General features: G+C 32.9%; 3 protein-coding genes and 1 long non-coding RNA gene across 5 annotated transcripts in view; all 4 read right to left on the reverse strand.

Annotated features, from left to right (window-relative positions):
• The window catches only part of LOC125057091 (protein prickle-like), a 289973-nt gene that overhangs the window by 177240 nt on the left and 93158 nt on the right, over positions 1-19575 (reverse strand). Inside the window, exon 1 of one of the 2 annotated variants that reach the window (XM_047660563.1) lies at positions 12752-13000. The exons of the other annotated variant lie outside the window; for it this stretch is intronic. Coding sequence (XP_047516519.1) covers positions 12752-12888 — 137 coding nt within the window. The 5' untranslated portion in view covers positions 12889-13000. Of the gene's footprint in view, positions 1-12751; positions 13001-19575 lie in introns of those variants that run through there. 2 annotated transcript variants of the gene reach the window in all.
• LOC125057095 (pheromone-binding protein 1-like) lies at positions 403-1259 on the reverse strand. The gene is made up of 3 exons (XM_047660569.1): positions 1106-1259; positions 766-946; positions 403-601 (listed from the first exon to the last, which is right to left on the reverse strand). Exons 1-3 carry the CDS (start codon positions 1226-1228, stop codon positions 420-422), a joined length of 486 nt encoding a protein of 161 aa, XP_047516525.1. The 5' UTR covers positions 1229-1259; the 3' UTR covers positions 403-419.
• Positions 2351-4268, reverse strand: LOC125057101. The gene is made up of 3 exons (XR_007118167.1): positions 4208-4268; positions 3395-3572; positions 2351-2524 (listed from the first exon to the last, which is right to left on the reverse strand). It is a non-coding gene; the product is annotated as an uncharacterized LOC125057101 (long non-coding RNA).
• Positions 5387-7535, reverse strand: LOC125057098 (general odorant-binding protein 2-like). Its single transcript, XM_047660571.1, has 3 exons — positions 7369-7535; positions 6815-6995; positions 5387-6147 (listed from the first exon to the last, which is right to left on the reverse strand). Exons 1-3 carry the CDS (start codon positions 7498-7500, stop codon positions 5969-5971), a joined length of 492 nt encoding a protein of 163 aa, XP_047516527.1. The 5' UTR covers positions 7501-7535; the 3' UTR covers positions 5387-5968.

The raw sequence follows: 19575 nt of genomic DNA on the forward strand, positions 1-19575 counted from the left end.
ATTGGAGTAGAGACTCTTGGGCCGTGGGGCTAATTAAAGATTTAAGTTGCTGCCTAGTAGATAGTACCGGTGACCTAGAACTGGTGCTTTCCTCGCTCAATGAATAAGTTTCGCAATACAGCGAGGAATTGCTGCCAGCGTTAAAGGTACACTGCCACAGGGACCAAACTTTTTAAATTTATTTTTATGAATTTTTCATTATTTGTATTATTACTAAACAATAAACTACAAGCTCCCTCCTTATCAAAATGCTAAATGATAAAATGACTGCTTTACGACTGATTTGAGCGCGACCACTGCTGTGAAAACCGCTGCGTGAGTTCGAAAAGTGAGTTACAGAATCGCAAGGCTGTATGTTTGATTGTTATGTTTAGGTTTTAATAAACGATATGAAAAACATAATAAAATCTTTATTGATTCTATACTTCGGTTAACACTTCCTCAACGAGTACTTCAACTGTTGGATTCCATTTAAGTAAGTGAATACCACCTCGAAAGCATTTGGCCACCTCTAATGCGCGCTCGCAAGGATCTTCTTGTACCTGATGCTGTTTCTCACACTCGTGGACCATATTCACCAGTTTCTGGGCTACTTCAACCTCTAAAATAATCATGTTAATTTATCATAAGATTTTTAATTATTTATGTCTGATATTTTTCTATATAAACATCTTCCTACTTTGCTTAAACAACTAAAAGTATTGAAAACGCGTTCTTCGATTAATGAACTGTTTCCGTAAGAATAATTATATTTTCTCTCTATACCTGCGCCATGCTTCACTGCAAACTCTTGTGCATTACCATGATGAAGATTGCCAGTTGTATCAACAAGTTGCAGTTTTTGGCTCATACACATGATGGCACAACCCGTGTCGCGTTTCAGTAAACCATAATCTTCCTTCCAGAAGTGATAAAGGTCTAATAAAATGTTTTCATGAAGGTTTAACTGTAAGAAAATTGTTATAATGAAGTAAATAATCCGTGGATAGTCACACACTCTTTTATCTTAAATTATACAAATGCATAGTAAAAATTCTGACATAAAGAAATCAGATATTTAATGATTAATGTAATCTTAATTCTAATATTTTTACATATTTTATACCTCTTGCTTGCACTCGTCTAAAACTTTGAGAAAGCTATGAGCAATATTTTTCAATGTCTCTTGTGAAGCGAGAACACTGGAGAATAATGTAAGCACACACAAAATATAAGCATAACAGGCCATAGCTACGATTTCACACTGTCGTTGAGTGCTGTTCATTCGGCTATATAAGGCGTTCATCAAGTAATAATTGGTTGTAATAGCTGGTTACGAGTTGATTAATTACATCAAAGTGCGAGGGACAGGTGTATGTGATGTTTAAAGGTTACGTCAGTTAGTAATTTAACGCTAGTATTTAGAAATATTAGAGATAGCTGTCTTAAAGATTATAATAATAAAATGTATGAATGAAGATGAAGATAATCAGCCTTTTATCTGATATATCGACTTTTGGGTCTAAGGCGTTTTTTTTTACTTTGTTTTTCATCAACGTAACTTTGTTTTTTGAAGTTATACTTCTTTAGGCGCGTTACGATGCGCGCGCACCGTGACACAAAATTATCAGTATGAAGTTAGTTCTAGGTGGCATGAAAATCGATAATAACTACATATGTTCAAATTGTATATTCTAGTATTTCAATATTTAGAACACGTGTTTCGTAACAGTACAATTAAACAGTGTGAATAAATAAATATTATTTTGGTGTTTTTATTAAATCTATTTCATATACGACGGTGATAGTATTTACTAATAATAATTTTAATATTTATCGTTATTTTTTTTCCATACGTCAAAGAAGTATAACTTCTAACGCGTGTACATAAGTACACACACTCTTTTTTTTACAGTTTTACTACAGCGTGCGAAGCAATATTAATATTATAATGTATATCTTTGATGAAGGATTGTAAACCTAAGTCGAATCTGTTCGGAAATACTTGAGTGGGAAGCTGCATGTAGTGGTATCATGGTAGACCTTGATTTGATTTTTTTTATAAGATAGGATGGTAAACGAACCTACGGGACACCCAAAAAGGGCAGTCATCGCAGTCCATAGACACCTATTTTAGTGGGTGCGTTGCCGGCCGTTGTGTAAGGAGTATGCCTTTAAACAATTGGAGGGCGTATCTCCCAGGGAAGACCCCCACCACCCACCACAACAAAATGTCTTGTGAAGCGGATTTAGACATTTAGACACAATCGGCTATTATATTATATTCGTTAACATAGTCGAGGTTCAGTCATTAACAAATATAAAAACTAATTAAACAGGTTTCTTTTATTAAAACTGTATACAAGTTAGCAATCTCGTCGTCGTGCGACTAATAATGGTTGGATATCAGGTGTCCAGCCAATTTTCCATATACCTTTCCGAAAGCAATTTGCGAGTTCCAAGGTAGCGGCACAGTGGTGTACTTGCTTCACGGCGCGTGCGCATTGTCTATAGAGATCTAGTAGAGTTTTAACCATCTTATCATCTACAATAAATTTGATGACAAAGTTATTTTTAAAGTGTTATATAGTATCCTAACTTTAATGTAAGTTAAGTGCCGCGAGATGTTCATCCTAAAATAAATGGAGGTTTCATTTAAAGCACGCTATTATTTCACTTTGCTGAGCAAAAAAGGTATGTAGGGGGCCTCGACACGTCTGATCGGATCCAGATGAGCCAATAACATAAGCACAAATTTAAACCCATTTTCGCGGCAAAGCAAAGTCATAGGAAAACCGCCTTCACCGGATAAGGCGAGGTCCTTTGTTTCGCACTTCACTAACTCCAGTGAGCTTCCGACCTGTCGTTCAGGCGAATGACCATCCCGCGGCGGCCCATGCCGAAGTCCGAGCCTTGCCAGAGACACCTTTACCCTAGTCGCGGAAAAAGCCCATTTCGGCCGAACTTCGTTAGCCAAATCAGCTCGAGCTGAGCTGTCAAGGTTCTTCATGCCATTAGGAGATTTTATTTTCTGAGTTATAGGAGACTTTTTTTATTTATAATATCTTCTCGCGGGCTCCCAACGGAGCAAAGAAAGTATTTATTGATATTTGAGAGTATAAATAAAATTAAAAAATCATAAAGATTTTTATATACAACTACTGATATATATACATATAATGTTACAGGTATACAAATTACAAATGTTTACTTCTAGTTAAGTCTAGTAAGCTGAGAAGGTATTATTTATAATTTTGATATTTTTCTTAATATTTTCCTACTCGTCCAAAGGTACGCTTCTTAAATTGGGTTCCTTTTTTAGTTCTAGAAGTAACTTTCGTATTAATTCGTTCTAATAATACAATATAATGGCTAAAAATAATCAATTAATTAATACATTGAGCTTACTCCTTACCCGCCCCCTTCGCTGTCAAGAACCCCACAGCATTTGATTCTATCAGACCACGAGCCTCCACCAGGTCAAGTGCCACCATAGTACAAAATATTAAACACCCAGTTGCTGTTCTATTCAATATATAGTCATTGTTCCAGAACTTTATTATGTCCTCATTTAAAAGGTGTGAATGTACCAGCTGTAAAAAACACGAAATTTATTTAATATCATATAATAAAATTCGTTGTATGTTTTTTTCTCTAAACGTTCTAGAACAACTAATTAAATACGAGACACAGAAGATTTAAGTTTCTTTTTTATGTTACAGGAGGCTCAACTGATGTTATGTGATACCGCCCATGGACACTCACATTGTCAGGAGGCTCGCAAGTGAGTTGTCGACCTTTTAAGAAATGGTACGCTCTTTTCTTGACTTATGACTTTCCCTATCTCTTAGGGTATTAGTAAGACAAAGAGAAGAGTTGGCCTAGTGGAGTTGCGAGCAAATCTCATACCTGAGGTCGTAGGTTCGATCCCCGGCTGTGCACCAAAGGACTATCTTACTATGTGCGCATTTAACATTTACTCGAACGGTGAACTGAGACTTGATACACAACCCCTATTGCCTTCTTATAGGCTTCTTTCAATGTGTTTATGGGCGGCGGGGTATCACTTACCATCAGATAAGTCTCCTGCCTGTTTGCTTCCTGTTACGTAAAAAAAATATATGTTTGATTCTTTTTTTTATTACGCGATAAAGAATCAAATTGGTAAATTACACTATAGCTAAGATGTTTCATTTTTTGTTTGTACTATTTTTGGAATGTACTTTACCTTATCCCGACAGTCAAACATTTTCAAACCCATACTGTAACTAAATTGTTGCATTACCTCCATCTTGTACTAACTTCAAAAAGCAACTAAAATGCTTCCGTAATTAATTGATTTAGTGTTAATTATTGCAATTTGTAACGCAGTCATGACTTCGAATTACCTTGGAGTAAAATTCCCTGGTGAACTATACTTAAATTCAGTAATACAATGTTTAAGTACTTATCATCGTCAACCTACATAGACGTTAAGTACTATACCTACTTATGTTTTTGTTTATCTATTTATTAGTAACGTAAAAAATATAATTTACTTATAAGTTTAAAAAAAATATTCAAAATTGTAATTGAGTAATAAAAAAAATTGTTATGTAATTAACTTTTACTTTGTTATCTGTGTGTTATGGGATCACTGACACAGGTATTTTTTACGTAAAAGATTTCCCAAATCTGCAAAAATGCATTGTTTATCAGGAATAAACACATTTTTTATATTACATATTTTATTTTTATATATTTTTGTAATTTGAAATTTATTTGTGATTTAGGCGAAGATTTAAGGTATTCTTAATAAGCTTATGATAATCCATTATTATTTTACATAATTATATTAATTTTCTAAAACCGCCTCTATCATTGTCCTTTATACAATTACAGATTAAGTCAACCATTTTTATTGAAGCAGTTCAGCCAATATTTAAGACGTTAAACATCTTTAATGTTTCAAAATGTCTGCTTTTGTCACAGGGTTTCTGAAATATGTACAATAATTACATAATTTACGAACCTTTTAAGATTTTTTCTTTCTTTTTTACCTTTTATTAGAAGGAATGTATCTATATTAGAATTTAATTGACTTTGACAATAATGTATGCGTTTAAATATTACTATAGAATAAATAATTGAAATAATTATTACTGGCGAGCTTATTTTGACATATTTAAGAGATACCAACATAAATGTTTTTTATTATTACGACGATATTTTTTAAAATCGTAAATCTAGTAATAATCTTCTGTTCAACGAGAAGATTTAAAATAATTACTTAAGTTTATAAATGGGGAATAACAGCACATCTTAGCCAGACAAGATGCCAGAGCTTTAGGCTACTTAGTTAGTGGAAATCTGGGCTTTCAAGCACGTGTAGGCATGTAGAATGGCTTAGGTTTTAATAAAAAATATATCGGAATATACATTTAATTTCAAGTCCGTGATACAAGCGTAGGTCGTGATAAATAAATTACTTAGTAACTTAGATCAATATATTAGGTTCCTTTCTATAATAAGATTATTAAAACTGTGCACAATCATTACTTTGCTAAAACCTACACAATTTAAATGCCGTATTTATTAGCGTCTTAGTAGTGGTCAGTAATTATATTGAATAATCGTTGCTTCACCTGACACTTAAGCAAAGTACTTAAGTTAATGTCGTGTTTTAATTAGCATAGCTCTGGGATTGAGAGTTTCCATGGGTGGCACTATCACTTAACATCAAGTAAGCCCGTTTGTCTACTACGTATATAAATAACTAGAAATTGATTTATTATTATGTAACGGTGAATCTTATGGTAAAACTAAAGACGATAAAATGTTGCATTGCGTCTGATTGTTATAAGTCAATAGTATGGACTAACAACATTCATAAACGCGATACAACCAGCATTTCCCTTAAACCAATCACAAAACAAACGCGCTAGTGTTTTGTTTTTTCACTTTCTAATTTTCAAGTGTTTATGTACAATATCAGAGCGTTTATATATAATTAATACTTTTCCAAAACCGCCTCTATCATTGTAACCTCAGGTGCGATGCCTTCTTTTTTCGCGTCCATCTTGAAACAAGCAGCCACCTTAACCACACGAGTACAGTCGTCTTCGATATCGTCAAATTGCTTCTCACAATTATGCATTAAATCAACCATTTTTGTTGAAAGTAATTCACCTGGATTAAGAAGCTAAGTATAATAAATTAAGCCTTCAAAAGTTTCTGTGATTTTGTCTAATGTAGCATACAATAATTGAAATTTGACTTTTAGGTGCTGGCAAAAATATAGGATAGCAGTGTTGGCCTAGTGGCTTTAGTGTGCGACTCTCATCCCTGGTTCCATCCCCGGCTGTGCATCAATGGACTGTCTCTTTATGTGCGCATTTGAGATTCGCTCAAACGGTGAAAGAAAACATCGTGAGAAAACTGACATGTCTTAGACGCAAGAAGTCGAAGGCTTGTGTCAGACACAGGAGGGTGATCACCTAGTAACCTATTGTTTGAAAAATTATCATAAAACAGATTCAAAAATGAGGCCTAGACCTAAAGTGGTTGTAGCGCCACTGATTAAATAAAATAAAAAATAGGTGGGGTATTTTATGTGATTTCGATAATTCAATATTATTTCTTTACATTTAACAATGATGCACTCAAAGAACCACCCAAATTGCGTAGAAAAAATGTGCATCGACTCTGAATAACTTACGAGTTTTTTATACTATCGACTCGATACTCCTTGGTATAGATTAGCGTGAGCTGCTATAGAGATAAAGATTTTGTTGCTTTTACTCATAGGAATTGAATTATTTAAATACTATAAATGAGAACTGTAAACATCACTCACCTTGCGGAAAACTCTTAATATAATCGTGCATATTAATGTGATGCATTCTGGCATCTTCCTGCATAAGTGTGAATTTATTAGACATACAAATCAGAGCACAACCCAGCTCTCTATGTACAACATCGAAATCTTCTCTCCAGAAATTCTGGAATCCCTCCAGTATATCCACTGTTAGTCCTGACTGAAGTTGGGTATAGTTAGATTACATAATAGATATATAAAGTTAATATTCTAAATAATATTTAGCAAATAGAATGTACTTAAAATACATCGAGAAACGTTTGTAAGACAGATTAAGAGAAGTTTAACTTTATAAATACCCATCCAAAACACAACCATAAGTTAGAGATGGGGTCAGTTATATTTTGGCAAATGAAAGTTCAAAATGGAGTTTTATTTTTTGGTAAAAAAACAAAGTATATTATTAAAAAATAACACTTTTCTCATTAAAAAACTAAACCAGTTTGTTGTGATGTTTATGCTTTAACTTAAACCCAACTTAACAAATACAATTACAAGCAAGGAATATTAGTGACTTATAATTTTTATAATACCTCTTCTCGGCATTCATCTAACGCTTTCCCGAAATGTGCAGTCACGTGGCTCATGACTTCTGCTGTACCTTTGACAGGATTCGAGTGTAGTACCATCGCAATAGCTATCAAACAAACCCACTTCGAACCCATTCTAGCGACTATTTCTTGCACAATGGCGAACCATCTACACTCAGCTTATTATATTCTACATTAAGGTTTTTTATTTAGACATATATAATTTAATCACGAGGCGTTACAAACATACCCTTTACGCAGAGTTCGATCTTAATACAAGGGCAGTAATGGCGAAAGTTGTGTGTATCCGCCCGATCGAGCGATGATGTACGAGGGACCAAATAAGTACCTTCAAGACACATAATTTAAAATTTCAGCTTGTCATCGTGTATGGAAACATTCACAGAGCTATAGCTTTTATAAATTCCGGCTTAGGGAATAGATTCGCATACTATCGTTACTAAAGATTTTACAGTATGTGATTTAGGATTATAGGTTCGTACTTGCTACAGAGAGTGATTTTCGCTCACGTGTTTGAATATAAACGATGATATCCTTTTACTTGGCAAGATTTATTTTGCATACTATGTGTAATCAAATCGCATATAATACGTATATATCAATAATGTATAAATTGTATTACGTTTTATCATTATTTTGTAACTAGCGACCTGTCCGCCTCGTACGACATTAGTTTTTCAAAAATATAGCCTATGTTGTTCATGGATCATTCTAATGAAGGAAGAATTCTTGAAACCGGTCCAGTAGTTTTGAGTTTATTCGTTACAAACATACAAAAATACAACTTTATCCTCGATATAATATTAGTATGGATATAGCAAGTATTTCTGAAATTAACTATAAGTTACTTAGCTAGACATCCTTAGCGATACATAATTACAAAATAGTAGATTTTAAATCTAAACTGTCACTTTTAAGATAATTTTACAAGGAACATGCCATGGATCAGAATGCCACATCAGAAATCCATTGAACTTCGCCTTTTTCCCAATCAAAGTTTCTCGTTTTCGTCAAATACATAACCCTATCGATCGTAAAACAATTCTTACTATTTCTGTCACGATCACATAATACGGCTCATTGGTCGGGATTCACTTCCCCATGTGTCGCGGACGTGGATTCCCGACAAATCGCCACAAGTGCCGCCATGGGATGGGAAATAGTTTAATTTGTACCCAAAATTGGACGTGCTGAGAAAGTTTTTTATATCATTCAAGGCGTGTTCAATTTTGTATTGGTCATGTTATTATGCCTATTTAATAAGAAATGTTGTATTGAAAATAATTATAGCCCTTGTAGGATAATTCTTTAATCAATATGTTGAGCTTAGAGGTCTTTGATTCATTTATGGATAGGGTAAAATTGTATTTTGTGCCCAAATGTCAGATCTATTAATTCAAGAAAATAAGTTAAACTCCCCTGACACGAACTATAATTTTCTTTCCTGGCAACTTTTACCATTTGTCATAAGTGACGTGGCGTAGAAGCAATCCGTCAGCTAATGAACGTGGATCTGACAGCTCCCGTGCGCTGCCAGGGAAATGATTTATACCTTCAGAGAATTGACGGGGGTGAAAAAAATGTATATTCTGCAATTTTATTTTTAAGGAAAATAATAAAAGTAAAACATAATACTTGAGATGTGTTAGGTAATGAAAATGTGATAAATTGTTTTACTTTTTTTAATACACAAAAAGCATTTATTATTTTTATGTTTCACTGGGAGGTTTTAGGTTTGATTACGATCAAAATCACAATAACTTTAATCATAAGAACGGACCATAAAGTATTTTTCAATAAATAAATCACCAGTCTATATATGTGTCAGTATATATAGGTAGAGATAATAATACATATACTATTTAGAAACGCTCTTTCAAACGACATCAGTCGGATGAAAATTGTTACATTCAATTTTATTATAACCTCAAAAAAGGGGACATCTACGTATTTACACGTATCTTTTAAAAAAAACAAACAAACCATTTCAATTTAACGATTCTATACGAACACACATCGCCGCACACACCTGAGCTTATCTTCGAAACAATAAAATGAACGACAAACACGCTGCAATCTGGCGGGAAAATATAAAAATTTACATATAAAAGAGATCGCGATTTTCGGAAAATATTTATACCTCCCTTGGCAACACTACGTGACGCGAATCTTACGGAGTATGGCAACATACGATTACTCATTGTGTGTTCCCTACTTTGTTATAATAATAGCATGATTTCGTTTTCAATCCTTGTAAAATCAGATTCATGCCTTGTATATTTGATTTAATATATCTTAAAATAATAATAGGTACTATCTTGAGTCACATGTGTAATGTAAGGAGAGATTACTATTCTTGATAAGAAACGTACTCTCCTCAAATAGGTATGGGGCCTGAGAGTAAAACACTCGTGGACAGGAGGGACCCATAAACCTGTATGGTAATTACAGTATTTATTTATTATGCTCCATATTCAACCGCGTTTTGTCCTTATCACTCTCGTATCTTTTAAAAAAACAAATATACCTATATTATATCTGTCCCATTTAGAAATACCTAAAAAGCTCTCAAGACTAAAAAGCTTGAAATGTTTCATTTGTTCGTTATTAAAATCACCTCAACATTTTTTGTTTACAAGGAATTTGAGGACAAACGTAAATACAGTTATGAAATTTAAATATCGTTATTTTTTTAAAGCCGTTAAAAATTAAAATCAATGCTAAACAGAAGGTACCATCGTGTTATTTATTATCTCATAGATATCAAATATGTCATTATTTATGAAAGAAACTAGTTTTGTACTGTCCACAACGACTATATTTGCAATGATGTTTATAAGATATCGAGCGATATAAAATATTCCAATACTAGAGCCATAGACATTACAGCTTTATTTAATTATAGAGATATTAACGAAAGCAATGCATTCATTATATTCAGCTTAGTAGATTTTGTGTATAATATTTTCTAATATTGTCAGAATGTTCAGCAGAGCATACTACGATACACCGTTATGGTGGCCTATGTTAAAAATCATATGCATTAGTTTATAGCATTGTGCAGCGCAAATTGTCTATGAATAATCTATATTATTATTAATGTTTAGTAATAATTCCTATTTTTTTCCTTCCAGGTATTCTCAATGAGCTACGTACCGAATTATGCAAATGATCGAAAAGTAGATCAAAAAATCGAATTATAATTTTAAATATGCATATTTAAAATTAGAATTATTCTTTTATGTTTTTAGAGGTAGACGATCTGTAAAACATTACGGAAGTGACAAATTTGTTCTACCTTCATAATGTTTTGATGTGTTTCTTAAACCACATTATATTTGTAATAAAAATTATAATATCTACATCAACAATCTCGTGTACAATATTCTAAACGACCAGTTGAAAACTAGAAGCTTGTATAAGTACCGCAGAAACGTGATCTGGTTCAAAGATTCCTTTAAAGCTTGCTTCAATGCAATTAGCAAAAGATTTCACAACATATTTTAGCATAACTAGTCTTTAAAATTTATTAATTATGGTATAATATCGAATATATTAAATTCTACTTCTATCGCTAGGTTTAATTATAATAAACTATGCAGACATTGCATATAAAGTCATATTGGTCATTTCTAAGACAGAAATGACCGAAAAATGTGAAGCAAATACCGTTTGAACAAGCATGAATAAATGTTTAAAATTCTTCTCATGTGAATAAAGGTAATTTGTAGAAAGTATACTGCAATATATTAGCAATCAGGTATGTCACATTAAAATTGCTGACAGGTTTTTATCATATATTTCAATTTGAAACAAAAAAAAATCGGTTGTCTGTAAAGTCGGTTAACTGACGATAGTTGAACGTGACAACGTCATAAGAAAATACCGATGGAATGGTTGAAAAGAAAATTTTAATTTTATTTGTTTAATATATATTTTGTATGGATATAGAGAAGGAGGTAAATGGAAATCACATTTGAATTGATCTAGTTACATTTATTTGTACGCATAAATACAATTATCGTTGCTAGAAACAATCTCCACTCAAGTAGGAGACAGCTGTGCCTCTTTGTAGCTCGTTCCGCGCTCTCGCTTGCACTTCAAGCCTTAAATGGAACGCCTCAGAGCGAGGTAACGCTGCATGAGTCATGTTTTTTCGTGCGTGCAGCCGGCTCCATCGAATTATAAGACGTTGTCACGTCAAAAACGTTCATCAATTATTATAAAAATATCTGGACTTATTAGCAACTATACTGTATTTTTGTCAGTAAGGGGGCGTCCATAAATTACGTAAGGTGTTTAAGGGGGGGAGGGGGTCGAGTCAAATCTCATTTATTCTTACGTTGGAGAGAGGGGGGGTCTCCGCAAATATCACGCAATTTTTTTTCTGATTGAAAAAAAAAATTAGGAAAACGGTCAGGGTCACCTAAAGGCCATCTTGCAACTTCCCGCTAAATCCATACCTAAACGCTCAACATTTCACTTATTTTGTTTTAGTCGTAAATAAAAGCACGAAGCAATTTTTTTTCTTTTTACAATAACAATCCAACGCGTTTACGTAAGAAGCCCACATTTTGAAAAATCTCACGTGAGATTGGGGGATGGGGGAAGGGGTTGAATAAAATCTCACGACATCTCACCATGGGGGGAGAGAGTCACAGAAAATTTAAAAAAACACCTCACGTAATTTATGGACGCCCCCTAAAACGTATCGTTAATTTAACGTATCGTGCTGTAATTTATCTTTATTGGTAACAGTAATGGATCAAACTTAGAAAATTGATCAGCTCACTGCCTAATGTATCAAGCTCTGAATAAGTAGCATCCATTCTGTTTTATTCGGGAAGAGATCGAATGTACTTGAAGTCCTAGATTGGTTTTTACACGCTTTATATTAGCTTCACCTGTATGTATGTATGTAACCGACTCCTTCGGACTCGATTTTGACCCACTTTTAACGGACAGATTTAATTCAAACTTTGCGCACCTGTCAAAGATCGATGACAATGCAATAACCCGAAAAAAAAAATTAAAAAAAAAATTAACTAAAAAATAAAAAATAAATAATAGTTTAAAAAAACTAGAACACACGCTTTTAAAGCACATCAAACTTAAAAGTGAAAAATAATTCCTAATTTAGGCTGACAATGGTAATGAACAAAAAATACTGGTATTATTGTGAAAAAGCGTGGGTTGCTCGATAGACGAAAAATATGGCACAGAGCGCCTTAAGCGCTTTAAAAGCGTGTGTTCTAGTTTTTTTAAACTATTATTTTTACAGACGGAATTTGGAATTACGTAATCCTACTGATTCTTGTACACATTTCCAATTGTACTGTGACAACGCTGAAAGAACTTCACTTACCTGGCGATTGTATGAAGGTGGGCGCTTGTAGCGAGCTTAACCAGTGGTCTGTGGGGCGGGCGGCTAGGGCGCGTGGGCGGGCTGTACGTATACTCGCCCGCCTCACCGCCTGTCAACCACGACCAGTGCTCTGCCATCACTTCACTTTTTTAGTTTTGTTTTCAATTTTAGTCACTTCACTAATTTTTTGAGAGTGTTTCATTATAATGTTTTACTAGTATTATTCATGATTATACATCTACAAAGTATGTTTATTAAATTATACCATTTAAGATCCAGACTGTCAAAACCTATAAAGAAATTGGTTAGAAGATCAGCCTTCCATGTCACACGTCATTGATTTTGGATAAGATATGCCAGTTTTCTCACGATTTCTTTATCTTGTAAGTGAAAGAAAACACATAGAAAGAAAATTCCTTTCATCCAATGGATTTATTTAAATAGGCACAAATGTAGGACCTTACATCATAAATCACTGTTTAACCGTCGTTAGACATCTACCAGTTTGGGTATAGACCGTATATACTTGTGTAACTATTAATTACTTAAGATGTCATGTGGAACATGGTGTAATGGTTGCAGCTCCTTACAAACATTGTGTATAACAAAAATATTGGCGATTAAAAAGAGTGGCGGAGAGTTTATCTTCTTCTCTTCCGTTCTATGCCCTTGATTTGAGCACTGGCAATAAATTTAAAATTAGAAGCATTTAATATGTATTTCTTTTCTGACGTTTATAAATGTATCGTTTATATATCGGACAAATATGTACCTATGTGCAACGCCTATACTTTTCTATATCATCAAAACATTTCAACAAACCCATTCGTCATGCCACTCTCAAAGAACAACTCTTATTAAATTCACAAACTTGATTTACGACGTCTACACTATTTACAGTACACAAATTCTTAGTAACGAAAACACTAAGAAACCTCAAAATAAATCAGTGGAGCTACAACTTTCAAAGTCTGGGCCTCAGATTTGTATCTGTTTCATGATCATTTATCAATCCAATAGTCAAGTAAGTGATCAGCCTAAATGGGCCTGATACACCCCGTCGATGTTTTGCGTCTAAACAAGCCCGTTTCCTCACAACGTTCGAGCGAATGTTAAATGCGCACATAGAATGAAAGTCTATTGGTGGACAGGGGATAAACCTACGACCTTAGGTATGATAGTCGCATGCTGAAGCCACTAGGCCAACACTGCTAAGGGAGCGCACTGAATATTCTTACTATAAATGCGAAGACTGTATAAATATATTTAAGAATTATTGAATTATAGCCTTTATTTCTAGTACGTTAAAGCTGAGGAAATAATTCTATCAGACCCTTGTAAGTGTTTATCACATTACTCGACTGAACAATGGTCGTATTCCCCATTGGATACATTATTTTTCTTGCCCTCTTCAATTCTCAAGTGAAAAGATGGTTTGAGTTTAATTATTCATTTTGGCGTAATTTTATACACAATATATTATAATCAATGAAAATTGTGTTCTGTGTTAAATGCATTTAGCAGAGGGTGATTTAGATTTTTGAGTAATTATACAAAAATATTTATTACATATTTTTGCTACATTCGAGTAAAAAATATGTACCCACCTATATATTATATAAAATAATTTTATACATTAATTACACAAGTCCACAACGAAAGCTACGACAACTTGTATAAAGCAGCTTTCGTAATCAGAGATAAACTTAAACAGCGTGCTTTTTTTTTACAATTAATAAACTGTACAATGTACATACAAAGGGTAATTATTTTTATTTAAGAGATTAAAATAATTGGTAGAGTTCTACTATACCTCATATATTTTACCTTATACAAAATATATATCGTCTTTATAATAAATAATTCTATTGTACGTGTATACGTCACTGAACGTCTCTTAAACGGCTGGACCGATTTGAATTAATTTGTTTGTATGCGTTTGGTTAGCTGGATGGTTTAGATTCACAAATCAGCCCGGCAGATGGCGCTGCAGGTGGCAACTAGGTTAATATATAGACAGTAAATATACAGCTAGTATACATATAAATCTTCTGTGCATGTGTTCGTAATTAAACTCCTAAACGGCTGGACAGATTTTGATGATGTTTTTGCGTGTTCAAGTGGAGTTGAGACTGATTTACATTATAAGATTTTGTTTGTATGAAAGACGTGTGTAAAGGACAACGTCTGTCGAATCCGCAAGTATTATATATAGCATAATGTTATGAGTGTTACAAACCCCACAAAACCTACTCTAGTCTAGTTAACGATCCTTAATCCGATATACACTATCAAGTTTTATATCATTCGTGAATAGAAATGGCATGTAAAAGGTAATAAATCTTGGCCCCTGCAGCAAGCAGCTCAAAATTCATGGCCCCACTTATGGGGGCTTTTCCTATTGTTCGCCACACATTTACCACGCCATGTGCGGTTTGGCATTATGAATTACTTACATATCCGAGCTAGCACTTATTTAATAGATTGAAATGCAAACAATTAATGCGGCTGACTTACTTGCTTTCTTAAAAATTTTAAAATGCCTGTAAACTTAGAAAACTTAGAAAATTCCGAACAATCGTTTGTACGTGAAATATATTTTAATAGTCTTATAACTTCTAGCGGAGATTAATTGTAACTTAACTAATTAATTGTACTTCTCAATTATTTTCGAATTCACTTGAACATACACAAAGCATAGGTAAAACCGTAGCCTTTTAGAAAGTGTTTAATTACAAACACACACATATATGTAAATTGTATAATTTATAAGATATATGATATTAATTCACAAAGAGTGCGGTGGGTATTAATAACTTATATCTTATATATGCTACTCTGGAACACATCATGATTTGATAATGGTACAGAGCTTTTAAGTATAGGTAGAAGAAAACCATTATAATATAATTATAATGGTTTTATATTTATATGTATGTATGTATAGAGAGAAACATTATAACAATATGTATTACAATAATACGAGTTTGACAAAATATTGTCTTGAAAGTTATAGAATATAGAAAATTATTATGTAATTACAATTACGCAACGTTGCAATATAGAACGTCAAATATAATGACGATTTATGTTATCAATTTAGTTTCAAATTGCATTGCATTGTGCACTCCACGACTCAAACGCCCTTCGTTTAACAGAGAAAGCTTTAGAGTGGGTGTTTAAGTTTTCCCTTTTTCTTTACTGATAAAATATATGCCTGTTTATAAATCAAAAAATATAATGGCATACATATGTATTATACATAAATGATCTCAACCCCTTTCAATTAAATACTTATCTGAAAACATTCTCTAGTATTGAGGTGGATCTCATTTGGAAAATAAATTTAAAACGGGTTGCCTGCAAAAGCCTTATTGTTTTTTTATGTTTCATGTACTGTTCAAATATGTTCTTGTGTTGTTCAGATATGCAACAATCACACAGCTATCACAGAGGTCACAGACCGGCTATATTTTTTAATGTTCCTTGTACTGTACAAATACGTTCTTGTGTTGTTCAGATACGCAACAATCACACAGCTATCACAGAGAACTCAGACCTACGATGTTTTTGAATGTTTCTGATACTGTTTAAATACGTTCTTGTGTTGTTTAGATACGCAATAATCACACAGCTAACACAGAGATTACAGAGAGACTATGTTTTTGGATGTTTCGTGTACTTGTTTAATATGTGTTAAATAAATAAATTGTTTTTAATAAACGCGGTATTATCTTAAAGGTATTAGCGAGCAATCAGAGAATCGGTTGGGAGCGCCCTCCTGCGATTTATCACAGACTGCCGACGCACTCTGAGGATTACCTAAACGTTAGAGATTACTATTGGAAATTATTTGATTAAATTCTATAGATTTAGTCATGCACCAAATCAATATTTCGCATAGCAATTTCATAATAATAATATTTTTTATTCATTTTATTCTTAACAATCACATAAAATTAATTATTATACTTATGATAAAATAATAATTAATTTGACGTATATGTAAATTATCCTAATCCTTGGGATTGATTTTTGAGTTTAAACAATTTGTATGACTCAAAACTTAGCGATTAAAAAGAGTGGCGGAAAGTTTCTTGCCAGTTCTTCTTGCTCGCTCTACGCCCTTGTCTTGCGAACTGGTAGTAAATGTAAATTTATAATGAATGAATCTTTTCTGACGTTCATAAGTGTACTTGTTTATCTATTTGAATAAAGTTATTTTGAGTTTAAGTTTGAAAACGCTTTTTTTGTAATGTAAACGCGTTAAATTCTCCCATACAATATTAGTCCTGTAAGTGTAAGCATAAGACGTATATACTATAATCAAGATACTATAATAAAAAAATCTCCATACACATTTTAGTAGAAAGCGCAATACTTTCAACCCAGCGCCAAAACACATTACTCCCACTTTGTCCAAAACAAACAATATTCAATTAAAATTAAACTCTATCACAAGTACATAAAGTTGATATTTTATTGATAATAAGAGAAAGGGTGCGCACCCTAATGGAGTGAGCTCAGCCGTTTCGTCGAGATACAATTAAAAATGTTCATTTGCATATGTTTACTGATAATGCACTATTTTTTTTATGTATCCAAAAAAATTATGTAACCAAAATTATTGAATATTTAAAACACATTAAGACGAATTGTATTACACTTGTAAGTTTTATATGGATAAAGCATAAATAATAAGTAATTTATGATTTCTTTTAATTTTTATACGAAAATTCATATAAATAATATATCATATAATATAAGGGAATTCCCAGCTAACTGTTGCTTGGATGAGATCTTAATGTAAAAATAGCTTTTATTCCCTATACATATGGTTTATTTTACTTTGGCAATAAGTTAACGCCTAACAGAAAACTCGCAGCACCGCAGTGTGACTCATAGTAAATTCCAATACAGGCGCCGACTTATACAAGATATAGTTTTCAGTATTTATTAGATACCTATGTCTTCTCAGTTTTAACTCCTACATATTTGTCGTCTCTTTCTCTCAATGTGTGTTCAAGTTGTGTTGGAAAGAGACAACTATGTTAACTTAATTTAGTTTTTTTTAATTTAGTTAATGTTGAAAATCGCTAGTAATAAATTAATGAATATTAGACTCCGTGATTCCGGTAGAAATCGTGCTTTGTTTGAATATATAGTGAGAAAAACCTTTGCTTAGGACATAAATAAATGCTTATACAGTCAAAACCGGTTATAACGACATTGAAGGGACCGTATAGTTGCCGACGTTATATCCGATAGTCGTTATAAGCAATGTCATATATTATATATTCACAAGTATAGTTCATATGTATGTACAATACATACAAGTTAAATTATCATAGTTATCTATCTAGAATAGGTAGGTATGGGTTATAATATGGTATGTTAATATTATAATATGTAAACGAGTCAAAAAAGAAACAAAAATATTTATTACGAAATAATTAGGTACAAAAGTAATCAGTCATTTTGGTCTGTTTTTTTTTAGCCCAGTCTCAAATATTTTTTGCATTTTACGTTTCATACTCCTCAAGGGATGAGTATCACCAGTATCAAACTGTTCGTTAAAGGCAACAAATTTTTGCAAAATCGTTACAGAGTTAAGAGCCTCCGAAATCGTTGTTGGCTGAAACTGTTCGTTGGGAGAAAGTGCGTAGGTAATAATATGCCTAAATATTCATTCAACGCCTCTAAATAAGATTTAAAATCGTTTGTATTGTTTTGTTTTGCTGAGACAAGAAGCGGTTGGTCGTTATAGCCGATGAATATCGATAAAATTTCGTCGTTGTAAGCGATATGTCGCTGTATCCGATGTTGTTATAAGCGGTTTGTTTACTGAATAGTTTACTAGGGATTCGGACGGGACCGTACAATCTGGTTGTAATAACCGATAGGTCGTTGTAAACGATGTCGTTATAAACGGTTTTGACTGTATATATTTTACACAAGATTTTAGTTACTTTAAATACATTATATACTTATAAAAATAAGATTTTATCGTTACAGACGGTCAAATACATACAACCCATATACAGTCTGGCCTCGGATAGTCAAGTCGGAGCAGTTTATGTGAAATCGATGCCATGCTGTTTGTAAACACCTTTGTATCTACCACATCTGTCAAATCACTACGCAATTATCACCCTTATTACAACGTAATACGAGATAGAACTTTTACGATTCTATTAGATTTATTATTTACGTATATTATTTAAATTGGATAAATATTATTAATTAATTTAGTACTGGATAATTAAGAATGAAACACTCTCACTTATTACACAGTTTTGAGACAAATTTCACTTTTAATTCGCATTTTGAGCCACAAAGTAGGTGGCGCGTCTCGGCGGGCACGTTTCGAACTAACCTAACCTTGCCGCGTGCACTCGGGGTGATCGTAATACTACGATTTAATGATCTTGATATTTTAAAACTGGTTTAATAAGTTTCGTAAGAGAAAACTGTAGTTTTATAGCTCGGTTTATTCTTTAACTAGAAGTTTTTAGTAATTAAACAGTTATGATTCTAATCAGTAAGTTTATATTGTTTCATTTTTGGATAGTTTTTTATTCAAATAGTTAGAAGTATCGTAGGAACACATATTTTTGGTAAAATATTCAAATATTTTATTGAAAGTATGACAGATTTTTTTAGCTTTTAAAATACTGTATACTCATTTTCTTTTTTATATATTTCTATTTCACATATTATATTTATCAATGACGGGAATTTATTTAGCTGCAACATTATGTTTATTTCAAGTACTAAAACCATTGAAACACACTAGAACTCACCCCGCCGTGTGTCCGAAGCGG

This window comes from Pieris napi, chromosome 16 (assembly GCF_905475465.1).
Source record: "Pieris napi chromosome 16, ilPieNapi1.2, whole genome shotgun sequence".
In the NCBI taxonomy this organism is placed as follows: Eukaryota; Metazoa; Arthropoda; class Insecta; order Lepidoptera; family Pieridae; genus Pieris; species Pieris napi.

Excerpts from the sequence above, each read along its gene's own strand:
- LOC125057095 (XM_047660569.1), bottom strand. The coding sequence starts at position 1,228 with ATGGCCTGTTATGCTTATATTTTGTGTGTGCTTACATTATTCTCCAGT. Across the intron at positions 947-1,105 it reads TAGACGAGTGCAAGCAAGAG|TTAAACCTTCATGAAAACAT; the intron begins GTATAAAATATG and ends ATTTTCTTACAG. Across the intron at positions 602-765 it reads TGCAGTGAAGCATGGCGCAG|AGGTTGAAGTAGCCCAGAAA; the intron begins GTATAGAGAGAA and ends TGATTATTTTAG.
- LOC125057098 (XM_047660571.1), bottom strand. The coding sequence starts at position 7,500 with ATGGGTTCGAAGTGGGTTTGTTTGATAGCTATTGCGATGGTACTACAC. Across the intron at positions 6,996-7,368 it reads TAGATGAATGCCGAGAAGAG|TCAGGACTAACAGTGGATAT; the intron begins GTATTATAAAAA and ends ACCCAACTTCAG. Across the intron at positions 6,148-6,814 it reads TATTAAGAGTTTTCCGCAAG|GTGAATTACTTTCAACAAAA; the intron begins GTGAGTGATGTT and ends TTCTTAATCCAG.